Source organism: Xyrauchen texanus, chromosome 10 (assembly GCF_025860055.1).
Source record: "Xyrauchen texanus isolate HMW12.3.18 chromosome 10, RBS_HiC_50CHRs, whole genome shotgun sequence".
Taxonomy (NCBI): Eukaryota; Metazoa; Chordata; class Actinopteri; order Cypriniformes; family Catostomidae; genus Xyrauchen; species Xyrauchen texanus.
Genome location: NC_068285.1, coordinates 20,127,249 through 20,154,314, shown reverse-complemented (window position 1 = coordinate 20,154,314; position 27,066 = coordinate 20,127,249). Strand labels below are relative to the sequence as shown.

At 36.6% G+C, this 27,066-nt stretch overlaps 1 protein-coding gene across 1 annotated transcript; it reads right to left on the bottom strand.

The window, feature by feature from the left end:
* Nucleotides 1–1,996: 1,996 nt before the first annotated feature.
* LOC127650962 (prolyl endopeptidase-like) lies at nucleotides 1,997–25,351 on the bottom strand. Its single transcript, XM_052136644.1, has 15 exons — nucleotides 25,168–25,351; nucleotides 24,690–24,764; nucleotides 20,261–20,394; nucleotides 16,680–16,810; nucleotides 15,365–15,574; nucleotides 14,102–14,223; nucleotides 13,822–13,927; nucleotides 11,801–11,992; nucleotides 9,501–9,698; nucleotides 9,210–9,313; nucleotides 8,941–9,077; nucleotides 8,522–8,616; nucleotides 7,216–7,347; nucleotides 5,084–5,240; nucleotides 1,997–2,498 (listed from the first exon to the last, which is right to left on the bottom strand). Exons 1-15 carry the CDS (start codon nucleotides 25,207–25,209, stop codon nucleotides 2,204–2,206), a joined length of 2,130 nt encoding a protein of 709 aa, XP_051992604.1. The 5' UTR covers nucleotides 25,210–25,351; the 3' UTR covers nucleotides 1,997–2,203.
* Between the last annotated feature and the right edge of the window lie 1,715 nt (nucleotides 25,352–27,066).

Sequence of the window (27,066 nt, the reverse complement as noted above, 5' to 3'; positions counted from 1 at the left end):
TTTTGTCGGTCCCCATGAGGAAAACAGCTTATAAATCATACTAAATTATGTTTTTTGAAAATGTAAAAATGCAGAAAGTTTTCTGTGAGGGTTAGGTTTAGGGGATAGAATATAAAGTTTGTACAGTATTAAAACCATTATGTCTATGGAAAGTCCCCATAAAACATGGAAACACAACATGTGTGTGTGTGTGTGTGTGTGTGTGTGAGTTTACACCTTTTTGTGTTTAGATTCAAAGACCCCTTAGAAAGAAGCGATGCATCCACCTCTAAGCTGGTGTTAAGCAGAATGTTTCCTAATACAAGGGTTTGATCCAAGCAGTGAGAGTGCCAGTCTTCAAATCGGATTTGGAAATTAATCCGGATTGTGAGCCAGTGTGAACAAACAAAGTGGAGTGGGGCTTGATCTGGTCTCTTTGGGAGTGTCCCGTTTCTTTTGGGGCAAAGAGTGCTTAATAGGCAAAGTTCAGTTCATTCACTGTGGATGGAGATGGCATGGGTGTATTTAAGTGACAAAGAACAAGTTCGATGCACAATATGTGCTGGATTTCCTATTGAGCTTTTAGTGGTTTTCAAGCAAATTGTGATTAAATGCTTAAGGAATCTAACAACCATTCATTATTCTGCATTAATCTCAATCAATGTGTGTCTGGCAGCATATAGAAGTTCACTACTCTATATAATATTAACACATGTATATGTGTGTATATACAGTGTGTCTCAAAAGTGTTAGTCTCCATTAAAAATCTGGGATTTTAACTTATTTAAGTTATATCACTAATCAAATGAAAGTCAATTTGAGAGATTGTCTCCTTTATAGAAAAGGTCAATAAAAAAAAAAATCAACATTCTCAAATCATGCTGAGATAACATGGATCATCGGTTTATTCTAATGTATTCTGAAGCCCTGCGACCGCTTCGTGTGAGGAATGGATTGACTTTTAAGTTATTATTCAATGAAAATCATATGGATTACTTTTATTGCCCTTCTAATGTTTTGTATGGAGAAGTGCAGCCTTGACATTCTCTTAAAGGTGTCTTTTAAGGTGTCTTTCAGCTGTGGAAAAGACCTGAGGGGAAGTAGAGTTTGACTCAAATGTCATTTTTGGGTGAACTATCCCTTTAAGAGGCGTTTTTGCCTCAGTTAACTTCCCTTAAATTCTTGAGTCAGATATCCACTCTTTGAATGTGCATTCATCAGAAAGTCTTGTTTGAGTCATCACATCTGGAGTTTACAGTTCAAGCTGTTTCCTGCTCTGTTCAGGGGCCGTCACACTTCATCAGATTAATTCTCAGGTTTTGGGCAAGCCTAGATTAAACTCTCTGTGACCACAGTTGAAACATCATTTTTTCCCTTAAATTTTTTGTGTCTTTTCATGTCTCATTCTGAAGTTCTTTCCCTCCCTTTATTTGGTGGGTCTTACCAAAGCAATCTGCCTTTAAATATATAGGTCACATTTTACATTACCATATCCAAGTTTCAGTTTAATTACTAAAGTACTGAGTGCTAATTATTAATAACATGCACTTAGCATTTAATTATGTTGTGGAACAGTATATAATTACACACTGTTATCGCTATTGTAATTATGTTAATGTATAACATGGGCACCACAATGTGAAGTGTTATTTAAACTTTCTTTCTTTCTGTCTGAATGAATGAATCAATCAATCAATCAATCAATCAATCCATCCACCTGTATTTTTCTAATTTCTTTACAGTTTTGTCTTAATTTTGGACAGTATATCTATCGTTTAATTGTTTATAATCTACAATCTGTTTATAAGCCTCTTGTTGTATTTTGATTGAAAAGTGTGCTTGTGCTATCTTTTTGTAATAAATGCCTCTTGGCTTTATATTTTGTAATCTAATGCAATGACTCTTAAGATTTTCATCATTAAGTTTGTGGATGAAGTGTCCATACTTTTTGGTCCCACTGTATGTGTGGTCAAGTAGAACAGTTGACACGTTTTTTGCAGTTCTTTACTGCCCCTTAGTGGTTTGTTTGGGTATTACATTTCATGTAAAGCAGCAAATGATTGCTGACCACTGTGGAAAAAGACAACATCTAATCATTCAGTACTTTCCATGTTTTATACCTCCATTCAGTTGCTACATACATATACAGTATTCCTTACACTATCACTCTGCAGGGTGACAGACAAGTTTCACTTGACAATTTCTACCTTTCTCTGACTTTCTCTCACTCCCTCCAGCTCAAGCCCAGTGTCTGAGCTATGAAGGCGAATATGTGTGTATCTTCCAAGATTGCTTTGGCGGTTGGTTTCCCTGCACCATGTCCACTGCGTGTATCCACTCTGACCAGCAGCGGCTGAGTCTGTCTAGGGCTGCGACCCACTCCATACTGTAGAGTGGCCACATACTTCAGAGTGTGCAGGGGCACTACTCGGTCATCATGATCGGCAGTCAGCAGCAGCATAGCGGGGTACGGGGGCCCGTCTCGAGGGCCCTGAGGAAGGTTATGAAGGGGCGAGTACCTGTGGAGGAAATGACCAGACTTAAAACTTTGAACCCCATTACAAATTAGCTGTGTCTGAAAGCTGAAAATGCTGCCTTGTCGGGCAGTACTAGAAGGAAGTAATTTTGTAATCTTGCTTGAAATGTAATTGGTTGAAAGTTGTTGTTTTGGGTATTGTATTTGTTGCCTGATTGGCAACATATATTAGGGTACAACAGGGCTAAAGGCCCCGGGGGTAAAAGGCACTTTTGATTTTATTTTCTCTCAAACAGCAACACAAACTACCATAGTACTTCCCTAAACTTCTGTTTGTCACTAAACTGCTAAATATTCCTGATCCATGAATAGATTTGTTATGAATAATGTTCAGTGTGCTCACTTTGACTAATCCAATTACAATGGAGTTTCATTTGTTTATAGAATACTTGAGATATTATGAAATACAAAATGTGATTGAAATTAACAGAAAATGTTCAACCATTTTTTGAAGTAGCCATTTTGATTAAGCATTATCTAAAATGTCTCAAACATATTTGCCTATGTTGACAAATGTTGCCCTATAAATATTGTCCTTGTATTTACACAATATCACTAAAAGTCCCCTGGAGGTCTTTTACCCCAAATGTGGTGTAAAGGCTCCCTTATCACTGTAAAATAATAATAATAATAATAATAAAAATTACCTTTTTGAATTGAAATTTTGAAAACTTGATTTTAATTCATTTTAGTCATATTTTTTTATCTTTTTACAATCTCATTTCAATTTTAGTCTTTATTTTAACGTGTAATTATTTTAGTCTATTTAACAACTTTTAAATTGCATATACATTTTAGTAGACAAAAATAACATTTCAGTTGGCAAAAATGAACCAAATATTCAGATATCTTGAAAAATGTGCAAATCACTTAGTTATATAAAGATTCGTATTTTTAAGATGTAAGATTAAACAACCTGAGCTCCTGAAATAAAAGTACATAATGAATATACTGAAGTATATTGCATTACGTGTAGTGTGTTTTTAAGAAAACGGTTTATGCATCCAGGGTCGGGTTAAGCCTCCCCGGGGTCCTGGGCTATATTAATTATGTCATGTGAGCTAGAGCTCTACACAGGTTAATCAACGTCATAATAAACTAATTAATATTCATGAGCAACGACCCTAAACATTCGCTCATCATGACCCAGAGAGTTGCAAACTACCAACATACAGTATTTGATCACAGAAGATTCGCCACTGACACATATATATGTCGAAGCTTATCCAATAAAGAACAAATAGTAAATATATCAGCCCTTGAATGGCCGTTGGTATGTATGTAACAAAGACAGAAATAATTTTGTTTAGAATACATACAAATTCTATTTGTATTTTTATTCTTTTTTTAATTTATTTATTTGTAATAATTTTTGTATTATTATCTCTGTCTTGTTGCTGTATTGTTTATGCACTGGAAGACAAATTCCTTGTATGTGTAAGCACACTTGACAAAGCTGATTCTTAATTTATCGTGCAATCATGTTAAAACTACTAAAACAGTCAAGCAGAGATCTATATAAAATGAAATGACACACACTACTATCATCAAACCACTTAAAGTGCCCTCTTCATGGTCTTCTTGAAAGCAAGCAATCAAATAATTATTTGAAACCCAAAAGGTGCAGGGGATCATCGTTTCAGTTTTAAGCATTAAGAGTATGGATCCAATTCAGACCGGTAATGCATATAAATACATGTTTTTATAATGTGAACCAACATGCTCGTGTGATTTTTTTTTTTTTTATGTTAAAATAATTTATCTTAGTGCCTATAGATAAGCAGACGTGACAATCTGAGGCTATGAAAGTCAGTCTAATGGTGCATTCACATACAACGCAAAGAAAATTTTCGCCTTGCATTGCTCGTGTGAGTTTGACTGCTGGATTATACATTTGTGTTTAAACTCACATTCGCACAAGTATTCCCCATTCTGTTCCGGAAAAGGACAGGTGGAGGGGCTTCTACAACTCGGTTCATAGTAAAGTTCAACCAATAGCTGGAATCAAGTAGACGTGCATATTTTCAGAACTTACCTAGTAGTTCAACTTCCTCGTTCAATTTCCTCCAAGCGATGTCTTTTTTTCGTCCGTCTCTGTACATGTATGATGTTGTGTCATACAATTCCTTGTGCTCACACACCGCTACAACAATATTTTCATACATTTTTCCAGATTTCTTCTGCTAGTACATCAGTGACATCTGGACAATCTCAATGCTGATAGGCTTTTGTCATGACAACGCGTCATGCGTATTTCTTGCTCAAATTGAAAAAAACGTTGTGATTTTAGTATGTTCGAGTTGTGTCATTCACGCCACCCTGTGCGAATTCGCGTCTATTAGCATCTTTGCATTAACTTTGTATGTAATTGCGCCACTCGAAACGCTCGCTTCGCTTTGCTTTGTATGTGAACGCATCGTAAAACTTGCTTCTTTTGGAGGTAACTTCATTCGAAACATCTTTGTTTTCAGATACAGCCTATATTAGACATATATTTTATAAGCATAATGGAACATTATTATCATGGGTTATATGGTGATAGGCTGTCCAGCAGACAGGAAGTCTTACTTGATGAGCCATTTAAACTGTTCAGGGTCATCCGCACAGCCATAGTCAGTGGTCCAGGCGTGACCAATGGTGAATTTGTGAAACTTGAGCATGTCCATGACCCCGACCTCAGCTACCGCGCAGCCAAATAGCTCCGGCCGTTGGTTCACACATGCCGCTGGAGGAGAAAAACAGATTATACCTCTCTTGCTGTAATGGCCTTACACAGTCCACATTTACCAGACACTCTGAATCACACACTTGAATGAGTAGGCTTAAAAACATTTGAAATACTCCTCACACAGAATTCAACTCACATATTTAAAAGCCACATAACTACACTATGACACTATAACATAAACTGTAGCTCAACACATCACCAGGGACGGATTACCAACCGGGCCAATGGGGCCAGTGCCCAGGGGTCCTTGACTACCAAGGGGCCCTTGACTGCCCGGGGGTGCCCTGGGCTTTAAGGCGGCACAATCTATTTTGGTGATCCGACCGCTTGAAAACCCTTTTCGGCATGAACAACAAACACCCCCAACTCAATAACTTTTGGGTGGAGGGTGGCCCTTGGAGATAATTGGTTCCAGGGCCTTTGCAAGTCATAATCCGTCCTTTCACATCTCATAACCTAATCTCACACACATTCAGTTTAAAGAAGATTGAAATGCTTAGTAATTTATTCACAACCACTACTTTCAAACCGGTTTACCACCTACACACACACACACACACATCTTGTTCTGATTATTACCCACACACAGGTTATATATATATATATATATATATATATATATATATATATATATATATATATATATATATATATGTATGTATATGTTCTGTCATGATGGGGACTTTCCATTCACTTCTATTATTTGCCCTATAGGCGGCTGTGTCTCAGGTGGTAGAGTGGGTCGGCCACTAATCGCAGGAATGGTGGTCGATACCTGGCTCACATGTCTCCACATGCTGAACCACTGAAGTGTGTGTGTGAATGGGACACAGTGTAAAGCGCTTTGGTAACTGCTAAGATTAAAAAAAAAAAAAAAGCACTATATAAGTGCAGACCATCTACCTTTCACTTCTATTATTTTTATACTGATAATTGTATTTGTTTTATCTCCTAAACCTAATACTACAAACCTTTTTTGCATTTTTAGAGTTTTATAAAGACATCATTTAGTATGTTCAGTAAGCTGTTTTCCTCATGGCGACCATTGACTGCTCTCCACATTGTAGGTGATTTTGGGTTTTGATGTTGTGTTATGTAATGCAAAAATATACATACAAAGTGTTTTAAGTGTGGCTTAAAGGGATAGTTTGTCCAAAAATGAAACTTCTTTTTTTCATCATTCACCCACTGTCATGTTTTTCCAAACCCATATGAAATTCATTCTATGTGGAACACAAAAAGAACATAGAAAGTTAGCCTCAGTCACCATTCACTTTCATTGCATCTTTTTTCCATACAAAGAAGTAAATGGTGACTGAAGCCAACATTCTGCCTTACATCTCCTTTAGTGTTCCATGGAATAAAGTCAGCCATGTGTGTATAACACAACATGATGGTAAGTGAATGATGACAGAATATTCATTTTTGGTTGATCTATGCCTTTAAGTGTCTAAATTCTTTTTGAGGCCCCTGTAAGCAGCAACTGCACTGACTCAATCCGGTCTCCCATTAATGAATAAGACAGAGATTGAAACTGAATTGGCACTGCCAGCTGGTAAGTGCCACCCATCTAACAACTGTATCTCCTATTAAATGTGCTGTTTAATGAGAGTGACAAAGTGAGCTTTCTTCTCACGAGTGAGCGAGTGAGAGACGAGCACATCTTTGCTTCTCGCACCAGCTGCTGGTGTGACTTATGCAAGAAAGCGGTGGCTGTGAATGCCGATGTTGTTTACTCAATAGATGAGCTAGCTGTGAGTAACGGCACAGACAGCACAGATCATTAGAGCCGCACAGCTGCAGATCCATAAGTTTTCATTAAAACACCCCACTAATTTAACCATATGCAAAAGGCGTATGTGTGCTAAGACTGTTGAGTCTTATTGGCTGTTCTTCATCAGCTGGAGATGATTGTGCCTATCTACCTTCCTCTATTCAGCTCTGACGCCACACGCCCTTCCATGAAACCTACCCACGAGCAGGCCCCCATTGGAGGCTCCGTTGATGGCAATGTGGCTGGAAGTGGTGTATCCCTCTTGGATCAGGTACTCAGCAGCACACTGGAAGTCATCAAAACAGTTCTGCTTGTTCCTAAGTGTGCCAGCTGAAAGCATAAAAATAAATAGTGCACACTTAAATTCTGTTTTTCTTTACACTTTAGCAGATGCTTGTTTTTTATTATTGAAGTGACTTATGTGCATTCAAGGTACATTTTATCACTTCATGTGTTCCCTGGGAATCAAACACTTGACCATTGTGCTGTTAGGGCCATGCTCTAACAGCTGAAGTGAATGTATAAGGGAAATGTTGTTTTTATGACGCTGTAACTGGTCGCCATTTTGTTTTTGGTTTTAATGCATATTAAATCATCTTTTTACATTTGCAATTCACTTCAACTCTGCAATGTGACAAATGAATAAAAAACTATATAATAATAATAAAAAATATATATTTATATATAATATTCTATTGAGTTTCAAAAATGTGCCTCAAAAGTTGGAAAAAAGTCTTAGTAATATAATGGATGCATAATAATTATAAAATAATCATAAATATATTTTTATTTTTTAATTATTTTTGTATTAATTTTAATATGTTTGTATTAAATTATTAATTAAATTAATTAAATTTTAATTATACAATCATTATTAATTATATATTTAATGTGTTCAAAATTAAAAAAATTATCTGTGATTTAAAAAATGTAGATGTTTTAATTTAGATGTATTGTACCACACTGTTGTCACTTGCTGCCCATAATTTACATGCATGTAATGATTGTCCATTTGTTAATATAGCTATTTTTTGTGTATGGTTTGTTTGTGTTTTTTCTTCTGTGTTTTGTTTTGTTAGAAAATATGAATAATAAGGGTCAGGCACAAACATTATGGACCAGTTCTTACATTTTGGTTTTAAACAGTCAACAGTTTCTATTTCAGCCCTACACAGGAAGCTTGTCAAACATGTAACCCAGCAGGCAGAATATGAGTGACTCAATTAGAAACATCAAACTTTCACAACTAGTAAAAAGAAGCTAACAGCTTTTTACAAGTTTCAGAAAAATTCCTCATATGCCAATCTCTAGTACAAGTTTAAAATTGACTGTCTATTTACAGCTGTGGGCTTTTTTATTCAATTTTAAATATATATATATATATATATATATATATATATATATATATATATATATATATATATATATATATATATATATATATATATATTAAATAAGCACGTTAAACACATCTGAGTTTGAATGAAGTGAGGATTTGATGAACCTTTGTGCCAGGTTTGGCCGTACTCTCCTCCTCCTCTGATGTTAGCTACAGCCAGGATACCACCCAGATGTCGTATAAAAAGCAGATATGCAGTACTGCTCGCATATAAAAAATAAAAATAAAAAAAGAAGAAAACAAATAATTTGCTATTTTAAGATATTCAATTTTTTCTCTCCCTATCTATCTCTTAAATAGAATTTTACAGCTTAAATACAACTTAAGCTCTATGGACAACAGTGGCATTTTGTCGACAATCACAGAAAATCCATACTTGTAGCCTAAAATGAACATCGATGCTATGAACAGCTGATGCTGTCAATAGAGCTTAATTTGTATTTAACTTGGAATATTTCTTTGATTACTCCTTTTCTTTCTTCCTATCTTATTTAGCCTGCAAACGGCTTGCTTGCAATACTGACTTGTAGTATGGCTGAATTGAGTTCTCAAAGCCTCCATAACCATAGAGGAAGACTGGGTGAGAGCAATCTTTTTCTATGCCACGTGTATGTACGAGGAACATTGGGATCTTTGTGCCATCCTTACTGGGGTAAAACACCTGCGAAACACACAAACAAGTTCCTAGAGTTTCAGGAATGTGTACTGCACATTTCTTATGTCATATATTATAAAGGGTCCCTGAGACCTGCTGTGATTCATTGTGTTATTTTAAGACTGAGTTCTGCCTGACCTGAGTTGTCTGGTAGTCACTCGGCTGGAAGCCTTTTACTTGCACCTGTCGGAAGACTGTGGGCTCTGGGTTGGGCTGACTCAGGTCACAGTGGTAGATTATACCTTAGGTATTAGAAATACAGAATATGATTTGAAAGTACTCCAGATAGGCAATTAATATAAGACCATAAATAGTAATTATCCAATAAATTTTACAGTAGAAAATGTATTAAGTTGAGTTGAAATTATCATCCAACTGATTATTTCTGAATATGTTCATTACAATGACTGATACCATGTGTGCCTTTACCTGGTGTAGTGAAAGATGTGAACTTGTAGAAGAAGTCTGGATGCTTCTTTTTGCAGCTGAGACCGACCACAGTGCCCACATCTAACGGCAGGTCTCGGATCAGTTTCCCTGAGTCTAGTTCATAGAGCTGTAGGATGTCTTTTACGTCATGCTTATAATTCACCAGAAGATGGCGCTGGTTCACACACTCCACAAAGCCTGTAAATAAGACAACGATCCTATAAGTCAGGCCATAGTTACATTTTTGTATTATTGGAAGTGTGTGTGTGTGTGTGTGTGTGTGTGTGTGTGTGTGTGTGTGTGTGTGTGTGTGTGTGTGTGTGTGTGTGTGAGCGTGTATTTATCACTTTGTGGGGACCAAATGTCCCCATAAGGATAGTAAAACCCGAAATGTTTGACCTTGTGGGGACATTTTGTCGGTCCCCATGAGGAAAACAGCTTATAAATCATACTAAATTATGTTTTTTGAAAATGTAAAAATGCAGAAAGTTTTCTGTGAGGGTTAGGTTTAGGGGTAGGGTTAGGTTTAGGGGATAGAATATAAAGTTTGTACAGTATAAAAACCATTATGTCTATGGAAAGTCCCCATAAAACATGGAAACACAACATGTGTGTGTGTGTGTGTGTGTGTGTGTGTGTGTGTGTGTGTGTGTGTGTGTGTGTGTGTGTGTGTGTGTGTGTGCGTGTATTTATCACTTTGTGGGGACCAAATGTCCCCATAAGGATAGTAAAACCCGAAATTTTTGACCTTGTGGGGACATTTTGTCGGTCCCCATGAGGAAAACAGCTTATAAATCATACTAAATTATGTTTTTTGAAAATGTAAAAATGCAGAAAGTTTTCTGTGAGGTTTAGGTTTAGGGGTAGGGTTAGGTTTAGGGGATAGAATATAAAGTTTGTACAGTATAAAAACCATTATGTCTATGGAAAGTCCCCATAAAACATGGAAACACTACGTGTGTGTGTGTGTGTGTGTGTGTGTGTGTGTGTGTGTGTGTGTGTGTGTGTGTGTGTGTGTGTGTGTGTGTGTGTGTGTGTCAGCCAGCCAGCCAACCACAGAGCTTGACTATTCCTAATACTTATTCCTAATAAAACATGAGCCAGCCCTGTTTTGAAATGAAATATTGTACAGTGGAAGAATGCATGGCAGACAGGGGCTGTTTGCCACAAAGGTAAGCTGACTATAAGGCTTCACTGACAAATGGGTTGTGAATTTTATCCTCTAAACTAAAATTCCATTAGTGTAACATTTCTGCAATAGCTGTGGGGTAAACTGTAAAAACCATGCTGGGTTAAATTAAGGCAAGGGTCAGCCATATAATGAAGGTAGATTTTCACTGAAAAGTTTAACTTTACTCATAGGGTAATTTTCATAAATGTAAGGTTGTCACATGTGTATTAAATGCTGTTTTTTATGTTATTAATAACAAGTATATAATTTGCAGGTTGTCATGTGTTAAATGTTGTTTATATAATTTATGAATGACAATATCTGTTGGGCAAAACTTTTTTTTTTTTTTTTTTTTTTTTGTAACTTTTAACATTTTTGTTGTTTCATAAATTGCTTTGTGCTTCATAATTTGCTGAAAAACCATTACAAAAATCTACTGTAAAGGGTAAAAAGTGCAACAATTTGCACCTGTATCCCTTATATGACATAAAAGAAAAGATCCAGCTTTGTATTGTGTTCCTAAATGAAAACATACAGCATTACTTGACATGCAAAACTCTCCATAAATAATACAAATTTACTAAAGCATCTGGTTGACTTTAAAGTATTTTGGATGCTGCGTCGACCAATTTAAAGCTCTGTGATGAAATCATGACATTTCGTAAATAGCACATCTTGCACAACCTGTGTGTGTGTGTGTGCGTGCGTGCGTGCGTGCATGCGTGCGTGCGTGTGTGTGTGTGCACGCTTATGTGTATGCTGTATATAAAACGTTTGTGTTTATAAGTGTATATATGGACTGACATTTGTAACCTGCTCCATCATTTTGAGTTTTCTGCACTATAGTAAGAAGGAAAGTCTACACTTTCTAACAATGATAGTTCTTTCATTTCTACTACAAACCATTATGGAGATTTAATCATTTAAATGTTGGCCAGTATAATTATTTACATGCTTTGCATTTTACTTTAGTGCATAAAACTCAAAATGTGTCTGGAACAAAGTGACTCATAATAATGGAGCAGGTCACATACAGAATAATTCCACCTTCTTAGATTTTCTTGGAATTTGAGTGGATACATGTTAAGCTTCTTCCAGACTTCCGTGTGTGTTAGAGATGTTCTCTTACCCAGGACGTCCTTCTCGTGCTGGAATATGAGGTTTCTCCATTGTGTCCGCTCTGGTTTCTGCAGGTCTATGTTAATGAGGCGGTAACGTGGAGCATCCAGGTTGGTGCGTAAAGTAAAGACGGTGCCTTCGTTTGTGATGTACGTGTATTGTGCTTCAAATGTATCAACCAGCTTCACCCATGGCAGCAAACCTGAAATAAAAAGAATAATATATACAATTTGTTTGTGTATATGCTTCAGTGTTCTGTTTTCCAAACATATATACAGACAACTCATTAGAAACCTTTTCAAATAGGCATGTTTGTATACTGTACATCATTTCCTGAAAGTATTTTGTTTGCTTGTTTAATTTACTAGAAGTATTTTGTTTGTTTGATTATTTGTTTAATTTACTATAATATTTTGTTTGATTTTTCTGTGTTTTTGTTGTTGTTTGTCTCTGTTACTGTTTAATTGTATAAGTATTTTACATTTACATTTTACATTTATGCATTTGGCAGACGCTTTTATCCAAAGCGACTTACAGTGCACTTATAACAAGGGACAATCCCCCCGGAGCAACCAGGAGTTAAGTGTCTTGCTCAAGGACACAATGGTGGTGGCTGTGGGGATCGAACCAGCGACCTTCTGATTAACAGTTGTGTGCATTAGCCCACTACGCCACCACCACTTCATATTTTTGCTTTTTTTATTAATTTTATTTAAGTATATAAACAGTTGAATTTAGAAGTTGACATACACCTTAGCCTAATACATTTAAACTCAGTTTTTCACAATTCCTGACATTTAATCTTAGAAAACGTTCCCTGTCATAGGTCAGATTGATCACTACTTTATTCAAGAATTTGAAATGTCAGAATAATAGTAGAGAGAATGATTTAATTCAGCTTTTATTTATTTCATCAAATTCCCAGTGGATCAGAAGTTTACATACACTTTGGTAGTATTTGGTAGCATTGCCTTTAAATTGTTTAACTCTTTAAATCGTTTTGGGTAGCCTTCCACAAGATTCTCACAATAAGTTGCTGGAATTTTGGCCCATTCCTCCAGACAGAACTGGTGTAACCGTGTCCGGTTTTGTAGGCATCCTTGCTCGCACATGCTTTTTCAGTTCTGCCCACAAATTTCCTATCAGACTGAGGTCAGGGCTTTATGATGGCCACTCCAATACCTTGACTTTGTTGTCCTTAAGCTATTTTGCCACAACTTTGGAGGTATGCTTGGGGTCATTATCCATTTGGAAGACCCATTTGTGACCAAGCTTTAACTTCCTGGCTGATGTCTTGAGATGTTGCTTCAATATATCCACATACATTTTCCTTCCTCATGATGCCATTTATTTTGTATAGTGCACCAGTCCCTCCTGCAGCAAAGCACCCCCACAACATGATAATACCACTCTCATGCTTCATGGTTTGGATGGTGTTCTTTGGCTTGCAAGCCTCACCTTTTTTCCTCCAAACATGACGATGATCATTATGTCCAGCTTGGTCTTGGCTGATTTAGATTTTCCCATGATGTCAACCAAAGAGTCATTGAGTTTGAAGGTAGGCCTTAAAATACATCCACAGGAACACCTCCAATTGACTCCAATTAGCCTATCAGAAGCGAATTGTCTAAAGGCTTGACATCATTTTCTTGAATTTTCCAAGCTGCTTAAAGGCACAGTTATCTCAGTGTATGTAAACTTCTGATCCACTGGAATTGTGATATAGTCAATTAAAAGTGAAACAATCTGTCTGTAAACAATTGTTGGAAAAATTACTTGTGTCATGCACAAAGTAGATGTCCTAAACGACTTACCAAAACTATAGTTTGCTAATATTAAATCTATGGAGTGGTTATGTCTATCTAATTTCTATAAGTATTTTGATTGTTTGGTTTTTTTATTTGTTTCTTTCCCATGATTATTTTTTGTTTTGTTTCTTTGTCATCTTTCTGTTTGTTTGTTTTTGTAGTCCATGTATTTGTTTCTCTTTCTTTATGTTTGTTTGTAGGCCACATTCACTCGTGGACTGACCTGTGATGCCGCTGGCCAGCTGCTGCAAGTCACAGTACCACAGACGGTTCACTGGCTCACAGCCTTCAGTGATGGACAGCACTGCATACCTGCCATCATCAGAAATCTGGAGAAAAAGCAGAAGAATGGTAAGGAAAAAGAGAACAAAAATTATTTAAAGAACATAATTTTAGCTCATTCTTTATAATATATTTCATCACATTGCGTGAAGTGTGGGGTGAAGTTTCATCATTTTATCTTTCTAAATAGTGAGTTGTGTATAAATGTAGTGTTCTCTTACAGTAAGGCTACTGTGCCATTTTGGGTTCTCAGGAAATTCAGACACCAGGATGTCCTCTGATTGGCTGGTGCCAATCACATGGTAGTAAAGTTTCTGGTTTAGGTTTGCTGTGGTCTCAGTGCCTAGAATAGACAAAACACACCCAAATCACTTGACTTAAGAAATTATATTCTTGGTTTAATACAATTTGTATGCTTGTCCTTTACATGCAACTGTCAACCACTGCTGGGTAAGTTACTCTAAAAAAAGTAATTAATTGATAACTACTAATTACATTTTCTACAGTGTAATTAGATTACTGTACTTGTTACTGTCTGAAAAGTAAATCCATTATTTATTATTAATTACTTTTTAAAACCCACATCAACCTCGACCAGATGAACAATACAAGGATAGGCCTGAAACTCTTTTAATAATTTCAAATAAATCATATAAAATCACATAAATTATTATTGTACTGGTCAAAGAATTTAAGGGGACACTGTTAAATTGAAGTGCATATTTGTTTTACATCAGAAGTTACATTTCAATTTTAAATTCATTATTGTTTTATGTAGAATTATCCTATAGTCTATACAGTATTTAATGCAATTACATCAGAAGTAACAGTAATTCATTACTGAAAAATTAAGAGTAATCCCTTTACTTTTTTCAAGTAAAAAGTAATTTAATTACATTAATTAATTACTTAGTAATGCATTACACCCAGCACTGCTGTCAACACCTTTTTTTGGTTTTTTCAATTGTGAGGTATGAGGCAAAATAATGTTCTATGGTAGTTGGCAACATGCCACATTGATGTTGCTGAAAGATATTAAGGGAATAGTTCACCCAAAACTGTCATCCTGTACTTACCCTCAAGTCATTACAAACCCGTTTGACTTTCTTCTCTTTCCTCAAAAAAATAAATGTTTGGCATAATGTTAGGGACTGACAACCTCGGTCAACATTCACCACCTTTGTTTGATTAAATTAAATTGGATTGTGACTGAGACCTGACAATCCTCCTTTTGTGTTCCACAGTAGACCGAAAGTCATACAGGATTGAACAACATGAGGTGTTAAGTAAATGATAACCGAATTTTCATTCTTGAGTGAACTTGTATTTAACACAAAATATGCTTTATTAATTAGATGTTATTTGCTTTTACACTAATGTAAGTTACTTATACGTTAAAAAAGCTATACACAACACACAGATAAACATTTTGTGGTAAGCACAAACACTCAATCTCATGTCATTGGGCATGGAAATACACAAACCATCAGCCTTGCCATCCTGCCGAGGGTAGCAGTTGTAGAAGATGCCTTTGGCGTCATGGGTCCAGGCCAGGCAGCTGAACTTCACCCTCTCCAGAACATCAGGCAGCTGGGTGAGATCATCGGCCTTCAGGAAGTGAACTGTCACCCAATCAGAGCCTGCACTGCTCAAACCATACGCTAAATACTCGCACTCCTCTGACAGGCGACCCACTGTAAATCAACAGGTAGAGCGAGAGAGAGAGAGAGTAGAGATTAAAGATCCCACGAATTTGCTTAGTGAGCGCATTTTTCTGCATTGACAAATTTGCTTTTGAAATAGGAAATCAAATGCCTCTGCCCTTTTTTTTTTTTTTTTTAAATAGTCATTAATTTATGCCACATCTATGAACCATGATATGCTACCTTTTATTGAGAGTTTGTGCTATTAGGAGGAAGGGACATTCTCATTTTAATATTGTATTGGACAGAAATGTGTATATGTTTCTGAGTGCAAGATTAATCTTTATTATTTTGGAGACTAATTAAAAAAAAAATACTATAAGTTAATTTAGCTAACCTTTAGAAGTATACTAGCATATAGGTTACCTCAAATCTGATAGACATGGACTGAAAGCCACAAAACTAAAATTTAAATTGAATGGGGTCTTTAAAAAAAAGTTTGGTTACTAAAAATAGAGCAGCAGGTGTGCAAAACAGTTATGAAAGAAAGAAAAATCAATGAAAGACAAAGCTGCAAAATAATAATTTATGGATAGGAAGGGTTCTTTGCATAGTTGAGGGTAATTGAAAGCTGAGTGGGTATCATATACTTAAATCTGCTTTTACATGCAGTGAATACAATGAGCAAAATTTTAATTATACAGCATTTGTCACCGTATTAGTTCTGAATTGTCATTTTATTGTTTTAATAAAAACCAGCCATATGTATGTCTTTAACTAGTGCAGATGTACACGGTGCAGATTTTGCTGTTTCAGAAGGAAATTGGTACTTTAATTCAACAAAGTGGCATTCAACTGATCACAAAGTATAGTCAGGACATTACTGATATAAAAAAAAACAGCACCATCACCATTTGAAAAAAGTCATTTTTGATCAAATCTAGACAGGCCCTATTTCCAGCAGCCATCAATCCAACACTTTAATCTTGAGTAATCATGCTAAATTGCTAATTTGGTACTAGAAAATCACTTGTATGTACTATAAAAGAGGAAAGAACTAAACGGATAAGGGAGTGAAAGGATCAACAAGGAAATAGTAAGAAGTCTGTATGTATGTTACAAGTTACTACGGTATCAGTTAATCAGCCAAACTCACTCTTGAGAGCCACAGTTCCGTCCTCTGAGAGAGTGTTTGGGTCAAAGAACACAGACGCAGGACTGTCCAAAGAGTCCTGCACATAGAGGACATCCTGGTTCTGCAGACCCTCATTGTGGAAATAAAAATATCTGCAATAGAAAAGATTTAAATATGCATAACAGTTATTAAGATATGCAGTTATCATATTACAGGGTGATGAGTTCTTAAAAAGTGTATTGCACAACAGCTGAAGCGATCAAACTTTTAATAGTAAGATTAGAATATATTTTCTGTATACGTCAGGATGCACATTTTGGCAGGTGTATTTTGCATTCCACATCATATGGTGACAAAACATGCAGTAGTTTTTGGGTTACAAATACTAAGAATACACATGATCAAAATATTCCCCCAACAGAGTTGTCTGCACAAACGATTTAATATTGAACAATGTTGCTGATTATTGAAAATTAGGTTGTAAGTATTATGGCCAATTTATTTGCTGATTGCTGCCTTTTATTTAAGTTGGTGTTGTATTTGTTATCACTGTTAAGCATTTGTTGTGTAGTGATGTGAGTTAATATTATTATTTAAAGATTTTTTTTACATTTAGTGAATTCAAATTCAACAATGTTGTATCACTAAGAACAATTATTTAAGACAAAAACACCAAAATATAAATGCGTAAAAAAACTTTTTTTTTTTGTAACGCCGCTACCGGGTGTCTATAAAGTAACTTTCCCGAACCCTTATATTTCCAAAATCTTAAAAACAAAGAATCACATTCTACCTTATCCCTCTCGGGGTAATTAGCCCGATTAGGGGCTGGGTGTGCAGAATCACGTCCCGGCCCCGCCCTCCGCCCTGCCACAGTCTCCTCCCAATATGATATCATGAGGGGTGCCAGCGGCTTGCAACATCCCTTCAAGATCTATAAAAAGCCCTGATCCAAGTCAGCTATGACCTTTGCCAGCATTGCCAACATGCTCAACATTTGATGCTGAATCTCTCCTGCCTCTCCGTTCAAACAGGGTCCCTGGTCTGCGGCCCTGTCATGGGTGTCAGCTTGAACACGTAAGTGTCTTTTAATGTCTCCAGAGCTCGAGGATTTTGAATTCTTTGGCATATTGTCTTCATAGAACAGTTATGGAACAAGGTGTATTGAATCTCATTGGTTTATGACACAAAAGGTATTAAAAACTAGCAAAGTGTGCAGAGCTCGCAGTTCACACGTCCGACCCTTGCATGGTGTCACGTGACTCCTGTGATTCCATCTATTTTGTGAAGTGCACGAGTCCGTCCTGCAGCAAAGCACCCCATAACATGATACTGCCAGCCCCATGCTTCACCGTTGGGATGGTGATCTTTGTCTTGCAAGCCTAACCCTTTTTCCTCCAAACATAACGATGGGCATTATGGTCAAACAGTTCAATTTTTGTTTCATTAGACCAAAGGACATTTCTCCAAAGATTTTTTTCACGTTGTACACTTCCAAACTGTAGTCTGGCTTTTATGGCAATTTTGGAGCAGTGGCTTCTTCCTTGCTGAGCTTATGTTGATATAGGATTAGTTTGACTGTGGACATACTTGTCTAACAGTTTCCTCCAGCATCTTTACAAGGTCCTGTACTGTTGTTCTGGGATTGATTTGCACTTTTCTGTAGTTCATCTCCTTCCTAAAAATATTTTTTATTGACTTGCACATAAGTGTACAGGGCATCCGGAAAGTATTCACAGCGCTTCACTTTTTCCACATTTTGTTACGTTACAGCCTTATTCCATAAATGATTAAATTAATTGTTTTCCTCAAAATTCTACAAACAATACCCCATAATGACAATGTGAAAGAAGTTTGTTTGAAATCTTTGCAAATTTATTAAAAATAAAAAAACGATCACATGTACATAAGTATTCACAGCTTTTGCTCAATACTTTGCTGAAGCACCTGTGGCACAAATTACAGCCTCAAGTCTTTTTGTGTATGATGCTACAAGCTTGGAACACCTATTTTTGGGCAGTTTCTCCCATTCTTCTTTGCAGGACCTCTCAAGATCCATCAGGTTGGATGTAGCATCGGTGCACAGCCATTTTTAGATCTCTCCTGAGATGTTCAATCGTGTTCAAGTCTGGGCTCTGGCTGGGCCACTCAATGAACATTCACAGAGTTGTCCCGTAGCCACTCCTTTGTTATCTTGGCTGTGTGCTTAGGGTCGTTGTCCTGTTGGAAGATGAAACTTCGCCCCAGTCTGAGGACCAGAGAGCTCTGGAGCAGGTTTTCATCAAGGATGTCTCTGTACATTGCTGCATTTATCTTTCCCTTGATCCTGACTAGTCTCCAAGTTCCTGCCGCTGAAAAACATCCCCAAAGCATGATGCTGCCATCACCATGTTTCACTTTAGAGATGGTATTGGCCAGGTGATGAGGTTTCCTCCAGACATGATGCTTGCCATTCGAGCCAAAGAGATACATTTGTGTTTCATCAGACCAGATAAGATATCAGGTGCCTTTTGGCAAACTCCAGATGGGCTATCATGTGCCTTTTACTGAGGAGTGGCTTCCGTCTGGCCACTCTACCATACTGGCCTGATTGGTGGAGTGCTGCAGAGATGGTTGTTCTTCTGGAAGTTTCTCCTCTCTCCACACAGAAATGCTGGAGCTCTGTCAGAGTGACCATCAGGTTCTTGGTACCTCCCTGATTAAGGCCCTTCTCCCCCAATCACTCAGTTTGGTGGGGAGGCCAGCTCTAGGAAGAGTCCTGGTGGTTCCAAACTTCCATTTACGGATGATGGAGGCCACTGTGCTCATTGGGACCTTCAATGCTGCCGAAATGTTTCTGTACCCTTCCCCAGATCTGTGCCTCAATACTATCCTCGGAGGTCCACGGACAATTCCTTGGACTTCATGGCTCGGTTTCTGCTCTGACATGCACTGTTAACTGTGGGACCTTATATAGACAGGTGTGCGCCTTTCCAAATCATATCCACTCAACTGAATTTACCACAGGTGGACTGCAATCAAGTTGTAGAAACATCTCAAGGATGATCAATGGAAACAGGATGCACCTGAGCTCAATTTTGAGTGTCATGGCAAAGGCTGTGAATACGTATGTACATGTGATTTGTTTAGTTTTTTATTTTAATAAATTTGCAAAGATTTCAAACAAACTTCTTTCACGTTGTCATTATGGGGTATTGTTTGTAGAATTTTGAGGAAAATAATGAATTTAATCCATTTTGGAATAAGGCTGTAACATAACAAAATCTGGAAAAAGTGAAGCGCTATGAATACTTTCCTAATGCACTGTGTGTGTGTGTGTATATATATATATATATATATATATATATATATATATATATATATATATATATATATATATATATATATATATATATATATATATATATATATATATATATATATATGAGCATATCTAATATTTATATATGGTTGTTTTTTTTTTCATGATTGCTTCTTCTATTAATGTGTTCTTGTCTTACTGAAATCTTTTCAAAATGATCACTTCCCACTGCTTGTCTTGAGTGTGATAGTGCGGTGGGCCTGAGCTGTGTTTGGTGTTATGTGTGTGGTCCGATCACTACCTCTTTCCTCTTTTGAAAGGACAGCTGTATTTGGGGTAGTTGTAGAGCTCGGTGAGGCGCTGGTGGAACTGCTCTTTGACTGCACACTGTTCCAGGAATGGCATAGACAACTTATTTTGCTCTTCCACAAACATCTGCAGGGTGGATTAGGGACATGGTTAAACTGGTAGATTATTGTTGTGCACACACTGAGAACTTGTATATATGTACATTTTTCTATACATTTCTTTGTTCCAGTGATGTGGCCACTGGGTGGAGACCAGGAAACAAAACAGGGTGAGCTTTTAGAATACTGTGTCATAGTGGTATGGACAGTTTACCTTGTGTGATAAGGCAGAGAAAGTCATTATAGACTACCAAAGCCTGTAACTGGCATGTCAGCCCACATGCTAATAGATAACAATTAAGAATTCTAATCAGTGTGACATCAGTGTAAACTGTATTCTAATGCAGATGAGCTTGTGCTCTATACTGTGGCCTAACTAGTGCACAATGGTATGGCAATGTTAGATACAAAATTCAGCTCTATTACTAAATGGTGATATAAGGAGTTGCGCTGAAAAAGTGTTTTTGTTTTAACGTAGATTTGAGACAATAAATGAATAAATGCATATTTTAGATCTGAGGTTGTAGATAATTTTGCAGATGATTTGTGTTTAAGTATATGAATTAAATGTGGTAGTAAACAGAGAAAAATCTAATTGGACTGTTCATCTCATGTTATTTACAAGTTTTTAATAAATTGGATGGTACACAGTAGTAGTGGATTATGAAAATCAGATTGCAGAGCAAAAGTGACCTAAAAATGATTTTGTGTGTGTGTGTGTGTGTGTGTGTGTGTGTGTGTGTGTGTGTGTGTGTGTGTGTGTGTGTGTGTGTGTGTGTGTGTGTGTGTGTTGTGCTATCTTTGTGGTCACCAAATCCTAAATTGCAGGGACCTTGCAAGTGAAACTGCATCGGAAAGCAAATCAATTCTAAAAGGTGTCTGTAAAGGTTAAGGTGTTGTAATAATAATTAGCTTAAAAGTGCTAAGCAATTTCAGCCATTTTGCTAGCATCCAGTAGATTTAAACCATGTTCAAACTAGCACGTTGCTGTTTGAAAATGCATTAATTTAGCTTTGGTTGGCGTTCACCTCCAACGGAAATGGACCATTTCAAAAACATCCTCCATAACCGCATTGTTTGGAAAACTATGACGTTGGGAAATTGAAAATTAAAGTTTCAAACTTAGTAAAAAATATTGTTTTCACTACATTTTGGCCTCCCATCCACATGTACTGTAGACGCCGTTCTAGGACACTGAAAATGTTTTTTTAGACTTTTACAAAATCTCTAAACACTTCTGGAACCAAGACATCTGACATAAAGCTTTACAGAACAATATCACCTGGCATGGTTATGTGAGAGTGTTAAAGCTTTTTTGCATTGTATACTGTACGTGTGGAAAAGTTTTCAAGCATATTTTTCAAGGTTACAAATTATTATGAGTCAAGAATATCAAGAAGTTTTCTCAGCGTTACACCGTATGCAGGGTTTGAAATTAACGTTTTGGCTCCCCAACTAATGTGGCTAGGAGGTCACTAGCCACTCAACATTTAAACTAGCCAAAATCCACCGCCTCACAAAAAGTGATAAAGGGAATTGAGGACTGTAATTGAGGACAAAAACTGGCATTTGTATGGTCATTATTTGAATGGCAATGAGGTTAGTTTAGCAGGACACAGGACTAATGATTTAAGTCACCTTTCGAATGTCTATGTCAGACAGTTAATACAGGACAAATCTGTCAATTTGTCCATAATTCAAGGACGTTTAACCCCTTCAATCTAGATTGTACTTGCCTATATGAACGTTTACCAATGTTCTACCCTTGTTTAACAGTGGCATTTGTAATGACAAGGCTATTACCACATGTAAGACAATGGATGTCTCCTCATTACTGTGGCTAGGTTAATGTAGATAGTCCTTTCTAAAAACTAATGGCCTAAACACATTTATAAACCTTTAACTTTTACAGTTATAATAAAAATAAGTTCTAGCAGGGTAATACTTATGTACATGTGATTTTTATTTATTTATTTATTTTTAAACAAACTTCTTTCACATTGTCATTATGGGGTATTGTTTGTAGAATTTTGAGAAAAATAATGAATTTAATCCATTTTGGAATAAGGCTGTAACATAACAAAATGTGGAAAAAGTGAAGCGCTATGAATACTTTTCGGATGCACTGTAGGTAACGGAGTGCCAATAATCCTGGCCACCCTGATGTCGAGTAAAGCCCAACTGAATCATGCAAGATTCGATCTGGAGCATGCTGACCATACGTGTCCACTGGTGTATGTGTCCACTGTTTTCAATTTCTTCTGATGAGGATCCACCTCGCGAGTGTGGCGCTCGGCTCCCATTGGAATGAAGTGAAAACGCTTGCTTCACTTCGGTCATCATGTGTACATCCAGCATAATATGCGCTGTGGCGGTTCACGTGAAAGCACGCTTCGCTTCATTCGCCTCATACAGACGCGGGGGTAAGTTATGAGAGGCATGCATGAATACCATTACATTTGCTTCGCCAGTAGCTCCGAGTCATCTGACATTCATAGAATTTTCAATGCAGTAAAAACCCTGAAAAGGTCACCTGCCAAAGTGGCTGGTAAGAGTGACAGAGTTATCCTCCACTGACTGTAAATTTCAAACCCCTGACTGTATGACCGGAACAAAATGTGCCTTTTCATAAAAATTTCAATATATATATTTTTTAAACTTCACAAAAAATCTTTAGGATTTCTCTTTTGTTTTTGTTGTTGTGTTTTTTTCGGTCACATGACAACAAAATGGCAACCTACTGTACATGTTGGATGCCCCATCTGACTTTTTCGTTGGGGATACGTATTCAAATATTTTTTAAACTAAATTGTTTCACTGCTTATTTTTTAGAATGAATAATAAAATATTATTCTGCAACACACATTCCAAATCGTATTATTATTATTATTATTATTGTATTTTTTTTACAAATATTACAGATTTTAATTAGGTTTTACCATATGACATTTTTTTTTTTTACTTAAAAAAATTACACTGAACTCAGTAATTGAAAACTTGTTTATCATAGTATGTCTATTCAAGTAATTGCTCTGTCTAAATTGCCTTTTCAATGTATTTTTAAATAACTTAATATATCTGGACAAAAAAATAATAATTAGACTGTCACGTCATCGACAAAAAACAAAACAAAAATGAGTGCTCGTTAAAGGAATAGTTCTAACAAAAATCTCGGCCACTCCTAAAATGGGTCATACCATTGACATTGCTTGAGTGGTTCAAGTGAACACAGGGGAAAAAGAAAAATTCTCGTTCAAGGACATGCATTAATTCATTCTAAAATGCCTGTGTACATTTAAGCTGAGTGATAAAATGTACCCTCTTTAACTTGATGCTTATGATTCTAATGTATGAAGCAAGCTGTCTGTTGCAATAACGGAAAATATCCACAAACGTATCAACAAAGCTGAAATAATAGCTTGCGTTATACCTGTCAATCAGACACGCTAAGAATATTGCTCACTGCTTGAAGGCTAAAAATAGCCGCAAGTGCGTGTAAACCGAGCAGATCCATTCACTGATGCACTGGAGCTGCGCATGCATTTGATATATTTACTTATTAAACGCAGCCTTTTGTGATTCACAGAGCTATTGCACGTCTTCAAGTGGCTTTGAATAAAATGAACGAGTCACATAAACTACTTTAATTGTGTATTTATGGTTCTTTTATGTCATTTTTGGAGCTTGACAGTAACTAACATGACTAACGCACAGTATCGCATTTGTATGGGGCTCGTCTGACAGATACCCGATCCATTTAAAAATGTCAGTATCGGAACCGATACCGATCCAGGTATCGGGTCGGTGCATCCATAAACATTACACAACTAATTAACGTGAACATTTTCTTTACACCAATTTTAATCATGGTATATCAATTTCTACATACAATAATAGTTTAATATTAAAAAATTGTAGGCTAATGTAACGTCATTAAGAACTAAATTGAACTAACAATGAACAATATTGTATGTATAAATTAACATAAACAAGAATTCCAAGATGAACAAATGCAAATTAAAAATATTAATTATTATTTCTTGAAACCTAATTTGGAATGTAATACATATTACATGTGCATGTGTTAATGCATATAAGCTCTAAATATAACGTTATGTATTTAATTAAATCATAAACCCCAACAACACCACCCCCATATATTAATTTGTGTTCTGTAATACAAATCTGGATTGGCATTAGGGTGAGTAAATAATTAGATGATTTTCATTGTTGGGTGAACTATTCCTTTAAATAAAAAAAACGGTGGAGGTCACCATCACAAAATAAAACATGATGTGTTTGTATATCAAAGGTGGGGGTCACCTTGGTCTCCTCACTGTCAGGGTCCTCCAGCCAGTGGTAAGGGTCTGGAACTTTTACTCCATTATAATCATCCACCTTTGAAACAAAACACCACATTTATGAGCAACTGAGAGAGACTACAAACACAATGTACTCGGTTTCAAAGAACAATGTTGACCGGGACAGTCAACACAGACTTGTGTTCTTTTGCAGTTGTATACTTGTTATGTTTGGCCTTGAGGCAGTCTCGCAGCACGTGGAAACTACTGCAAGCAGATCACTTGAAACTTATGACACATAACCACTAAGCATCAACACAGACATATACTTTTCATCCTTAGAGTCTCATGACAAATGATAACAGCATACTCATGTTCCAGTCAGTCTTTCCTATTTCCTATTTGTTGGTGTACTGTTTCATGTGTCTATCAGAAAGAGGAAGAGCAGTGAATGAATTAAAGACTATATGTGCAAAGCCCAGAGTTAAAGTACCACTAACCTTACTGTCATCCTTTCGTGCATCTGGGTAATTGATAGCCATGTTCGTGCTGTGTGTGATTTGTTAGGGTTTTGTACAATTATTTGTGTATGTGGTTGTCCGTATATGATTTCACACCCAGGTGAGTCAGCTCTGAAAAGTGAAAGTGAAATCAAACACTGTTCTCTGTTTCCCTCTCTCTCACTCACCCAGTTTCTTGTGCAATCAGGCAGCACTGAGTGCAAACAGGAAATGATTTCACACTGGATTGGTCAACGCACAAGGGGCAGGGCTAGGAACTTTGAGAGTTCACTTAAGCGTGTGCTGCTTGTGTGTACAAATGTACAGTGGCCCCAAAAAGTATTTGGACACTTAAACCTATCTCAAATTTATGGCTGTTTTTTGCACTATATAACAAAATAATAAACATAGATAACACAAGCACACTTTTTAAGCAAAACATTTCACAAGAAGAGGTTTATGAAATGGAAGATATTTTCTTAATGTTAAATGATAGATATAGATATTAAATCTAATGCAATGACATTCAAACTCTTTGAATTGTGATCCAATGAATGTGAATGGTGACAGGCTGTCAGTCCCTAACATCCTACCAGATGCTTTTTGGGGCCATTGTATTTGTGAAAGTGTGTTTTAGTAGGTGTTTTTTTTTTCTTCATCTAATTTATCTTAACGTTAATTTAAAATAAGAATGCTCTTGTGAACTTTAGCCATTAGTGGTTTTATTGACCTAACAAAGCAAATAAGTCAAGCATGGCTACATTAAAACATTAGCATTCATGCAAAACTCCAGTTTGTTACTCTAAAGATAGTGAACATGATCCTCACCCTTTTACACGTCATGCAAAGAACTCAAAAGTGGCTATTTGTTCTTCATTGTATCATTTTAACATGCACAAAAACATCACACCCAGCCTATTCTGTACATTTGTATTCAGAGCTTTGTTGATGTGCATTTTTTAGCAAAGTTCTCAGCAATAATATAGGTTTAGCTCGATGACACAGACAGACGCTGAAAGATGGTCCATCTCATCAGAGAGTGTGGAAAGCACGAGGAAAAAAGGAAAGATAAAAAGATAGAGAATGTTTTGTCCAGACGTTTAATTATAGGGCAAGTGATGTTTGTCGTCAGGTGTGTGTAAGTTATCCTGCACTTGTGCATTTGTTTATGTGGAGTTAAGTCACGCTTTACATGCTTGTGGTTTGGTAGCTGTCATTGGTCTCCATTATGTCCCTGTATGACAAGAGCTTTAGATGATACACACACCCTTAAATAATCACATACTCCAGGCGTGGCTCTATATGCTTGTTTTTCCACACTTCCCCCTGGGCTATTTCTATTCCGCTCTGGCCTTTCAATATATTTTCTCTTGAAATGTTTGTTTTGGCAGGTTACTGTCAGCTTTTCGCAAAAATCTACAATACCATTTTAGTATGGCAAGTTTCTATGTATAAAGAAGTGTGTAACACTAGCATCAACAAATTGTTTTGCAAAAATAGTTGTTTCCAGAAATAAATATTTTACCATTTAATACATTGATCCAGAGATTTGGCCAGTAGTATTTACTAATGTTCAAGTCAAACCTGAAATGTAAACAACACTGCGATTCGAAATGTAAAAAAATTAAATAAAAAAAAAGTTGCTGACCAATTGAAGTTGCTCCAAAGAGCATTTGATATTTAATTTGGTAAATTGGTAAATTTGGATGAGCAACTATTTGTAAGCTTTGCCTTGTTGGTCTAGTCCTTCCCACCCTCAGCACAGCCTCTTCAAGCTAATGCCATCATGCTAATATGATGCCTACAGCAACCTGAGTGTGAGATCAAGGGCCACGAGACTAACAAACTATTTCTTTCCACAAGCCATCAGATTCATTAATTATTCTCACCATCACCTCT